This window comes from Monoraphidium neglectum, assembly GCF_000611645.1.
Source record: "Monoraphidium neglectum strain SAG 48.87 unplaced genomic scaffold scaffold01522, whole genome shotgun sequence".
In the NCBI taxonomy this organism is placed as follows: Eukaryota; Viridiplantae; Chlorophyta; class Chlorophyceae; order Sphaeropleales; family Selenastraceae; genus Monoraphidium; species Monoraphidium neglectum.
In genome coordinates this window covers 10,451-14,622 of record NW_014012106.1, presented here as the reverse complement: position 1 = coordinate 14,622, position 4,172 = coordinate 10,451, and the positions used below count along the sequence as shown (strand labels likewise).

The 4,172-nt window shown below is 62.1% G+C and overlaps 1 protein-coding gene across 1 annotated transcript; it reads right to left on the bottom strand.

Moving 5' to 3' along the window:
- Positions 1–361: 361 nt before the first annotated feature.
- On the bottom strand, positions 362–2,183 carry MNEG_8165 (4,5-DOPA dioxygenase extradiol-like protein; the record flags this gene model as incomplete). The annotated part of the gene is made up of 5 exons (XM_014043366.1): positions 362–448; positions 745–837; positions 1,280–1,418; positions 1,703–1,772; positions 1,982–2,183. 5 exons carry the CDS (start codon positions 2,181–2,183, stop codon positions 362–364), a joined length of 591 nt encoding a protein of 196 aa, XP_013898820.1.
- Positions 2,184–4,172: the final 1,989 nt, after the last annotated feature.

The following is a 4,172-nucleotide window of genomic DNA, read 5'->3' as shown; positions in this document are numbered from 1 at the left end:
GGGGTTGTGCGGGGTGGTTGGGTTGGTGTGGGGTGGGGTGGGGTGGCGTGGCGTTGCGTGGCGTGGGGTGGGGTTGGGGTGGGATGGCGTGGGGTGGGGTGGGGTGGAATTGGGTGAGAAAGACAGGGGAGTGCAACCATTTGGCAGGGGGTTGGGCTTGATGTTGTACAGGGGTGTGGGCACGCGTGTTGAGCTGCCGGGTGGCAGGGCTCAGCTCGTTAGTGGCATGGATAGACAGATCGGTACAAAAAGACCCAAAAGAAGGGCAACAAGCCGGCGTCACTGGCGCCCGTTCCTTTGGTGTGAGTGAGCCCGTCGCGACGCAGCGCCGACCCGCTGCACTTTTGCAATGCGGGCACTATCATAGCTCCACCTCCGCTCCAGGCCGCCAGGCCCGCACCTGCCCAATCAGCGCGCTCCCGGGGCGGCCACGCGTCGCCCGGATGATCTGGGGGCAGGGCGGGGGAGTGAGGTCAGGCAGCGCAGGGGAATGGCGGCGCACTCACGCGGCGGTGGGCCCAGCTTCTGTGTGTGCGCAGCTCTGTCGCTTCGCCCGTCCCCAAAGCTGGCTGCACCTCCAGCGCCCACCGGGCCTGGGTTCAACCACCACTACAGTTTCTGAGCCCCCGGGGACGCCCCGGGCACCGCTGCGCTGTGCCGCTGGACACCCTGGTTGCAGCGGTGTGGTTTGCCCGCCACCCGGCAGCACGGCCCGCCCAGGCTCCCCCATTTGGCCTCGCCAACCTCTGGTATGCTGTGGAATGAGGACCCAGAGCCGACTATCAGCACCCCCTCGTCACGCAGCGGCCGCAGCGCCTCGCCCATGCGCACGTGGTCCTGGCGGTTGCGGGTGGGGAGGAGAAGGGGGGCGGGTGCGGGGATGCGGCTCGGGTGAGCTCCTGGAGGGGTGCAGAAGGGATGAGCCCAGCCTGTCTTGACATGGGCTGGTCCCACATTGGTGGGGACAAGGGGCCAATGCCTTGATCCTCTCCCTCTCCCTCCCCCTGCCCCCTCTCTCTTCCGCTCTATGGCCCTTTTATCATGCACGTGCATAGTAGACAAACGTGTGTGTGTGTGTGTGCGTGTGTGTGTGTGTGTGCGTGCGTGCATGTGTGTGTGTGTGTGTGTGTGCGTGCGTGCATGTGTGTGCGCGCGCGTGAAAACACACACACACACACACACACACACACACACACAAACACACACACACACACACACGCACCACCTGTGCCAACGCTCCACGCGCCCCCCCCCTGCCCCGCCCCCACCCTGCGCCCACCTCTGGCGCCAGTGACGCGAGAATGGACAGCTCCACCACCGGGATGGCGGCAGAGGGGTACATCAGCATGAGGGGGATGAACGCGCCGTGGTCCAGCCCCCGGCCAGACGACTCCAGCTGGGGCTCAAAGCCCGCACCCCTGGCCCCGGCAAAGGGACGGCGTTGTGTAAAGGGACGCCACGGGAGGAAGGGGGTGTGTGGAGGAGGGCTTAAGACGGCGCATCAAGTAAAGGCTGGCGAGGGTACGACTGCGCCCCGGCGGGCTGCGTGTCTCCACAGGTTTGCCACTCATAGCGGAAGGCGGGCAGCTGGATGCACCCGCGACTGCGGCCGCTCCGCCTTCGCCCTGCTGCTTCCTGCGCCGAGCCGCCCCCCACGGCGCCCCCTGGAGCGCGGCAACCCCCACCCCCTGGGCGGGCGCACCTGAGCAGCCGCAGCACCGACTGCGCGAGCGCCGGCTGGCCTGGCGGGCGGTACTGCAGCTGGTAGCTCTCTGGGGGTGGGGGTGATGTGATGGGGTACGATGCATACAGTGCAACACATCAGTCAAAAAATTATAATGGTTCAGAGTGGTGGATTACCACACACAAGGAGTCGCAGGGAAAGGTCCGCAAACCGGGTTGGAGGGAAAGAGTTGCACGGGTGCGTGCCTACCAGCACCTCACTGGCGGTGCGGTGCGGCCTGCTGCGCCGTGCGGGCACCTGGTGGGAAGCCGCCGTAGTCATACAGGAGATGCGACGGCGGCTCCGCAATGACCGTAGGCTGCGCTGCCTCGAAGTGGGCGCTGCACAGCAGGATGGCCGTGGGCGCGGCCGGAAGGCGGCCGGGCAGCGATCGCAGCGAAGCGGTGAGCTGCACGTGCGCTGGGTCGCCCAGCACGGGGAGGGGCCCGCCTGGGGCCATGCATGTTGGTGTGAGCAGGACAAGTGACGGTCAGGGGGCGTGGGTGGGTGTGGCGGGTCGATTCAGATAGATTGATAGCACAGAGGGCACCCCGCAGCCTGGGCGCTGCGCAAGGCAGGGGAGGGGCACAGGATGCCAGGCACCTGGCTCCTTGACAGGCAGGCGAGGACTTGGCACCAAGCACTGAGTTGCTCACCCCCATGGGTCACGAATATGCTGGGAAGCCGCATGGCTGCTGCGAGGGGGGGCGCTGAGGCCGACTCGGCCGCCGTCCCCGATGCCTCCTGCGGGTCCGGCCACGCCGGAGCCGAGGCTGCGGGTGCGAGCCCTCTATCTGGTCCCAGGGACGATGAAGCCAGGCGGCCGCTGATCAGCCAGGCGCCTACTGCTATGACAGGCAGGAGCGGCAGCAGCAGCAGTAGCAGCCACTGCGCGTTGCCAATGCGCCCAGGTGTGCGCCGAGCGCAGACGACGACGGAGCGCCTCGACAGGTTGAAAGCGGGCCAGCGGCGTCCGGCGCCTTCTGCACACGGTCCAGTGTGCACCTAGTCCTCGTATGAAGCACGGTGAGGCAAAGAACCACGCGCGTGATTGATCTCGCAGCTCGGTGATTTCAATTCGACCTCTGCACACCGCTTGCTTGCACTTGAAATGCTAAGTATGTGTGCTCTCGACAATCTACACTGAGCAAGCAGCATGGTATGACAAGGGGTAAGAAAGTTGCACCCGCGTGGCCCGGTGACGCCGACTTATGCACGATTATGAAGGGCTGGGAGACCTCACGCGTCGGCAAACCCTTGCATGTCGTGGGTCAGGCATGAGTTTGTGACGCAAGTTTTGCTTCTTGTATGGCTGGCCTCGGCCCCCAACGTGGGTGCCACCATCGCGGCTGTTTGGAGTCAATCTATCTGCTGTCCCTATCTGCTGTACGATGAGCCTCTGATGACAAATCGCCAGCGTGGTGGGAACAAGGCGGAGCCTTTTTGACAGAACAAGATTGTTTTGCTTCACACTTCACATTACTTGTACAGCCTTGCACCCAACTGACAATCACGACACGTACTGCGTGCAAGTGTACAGTCGGTTTTGTTCCTGTTCTCACAAATGAATGTTAACAGCTAGCGCGAACCTGGTCCGTTAATTGCCACTCTGTGTGAGACCAGCCTCCAGCACGCGGCGGTCTATTCCACGGCGGCACCACGATACAAACCGCACGTGCTGCAGTGCCGACAGGGCCGGATGAATTGGAGTCGAGCCTGTCGCCAAGCTCAAGGCAATAGCCCCAATGGCAACGTTTACAAAGCAGTCACCACTTGGAACCATCTGCTATGTTGTACATGCAACCCTACTCAATCAACGGGTTGCTGCAATCAGGGTTGCTTGCATAGTGCAATACAGGGAACACAGCCTACCCTTCACAATGCCAAATAAGCTGGCACCTCGACGTGGCTTGCGCCGGTTTGTAATGACTGCAAGATGTGAGTGCTGGCACACGCCACAGCACGCTCGTACTCTTGAAACGACCAGGCTTGCGCACCTTGGCCCGCAAAAGATTGACTGAAGGCAGTGGAGATTGAACCCCTAGCAGAGGACTGGATGCGGATGCGTGCGCATCAAGCAAGAGTGTTGGATTGCTTCAAAAACAAACAGGAATCAGGCGATGATAAACCCTGGATTAAAAATCATTGAGCGAGACCACATCAAGCAAAGCAGCACGCACTGACAGCGTGATTGTCGTGCACTAAGTTGCCAGCTGTCAATAGATTGACAAACACTGAATCACAACAGGCCCCCAACCCCATAAAATGATAATCAAAGATTGCGTTCTTCCCACTTCAGGAAGGATGGAGTGCCAGCAGCACATGAGGGGTACGGTCGAAGCAAGCAGAGCAGACCATAGAGTTAGCGGTGTGGGGCAGGCGTCTCACGGCAGGGGGTGCGACTTGCGGCCACGCACACACCGGCGGGGAAAAATGTGGGCAAAAAAAA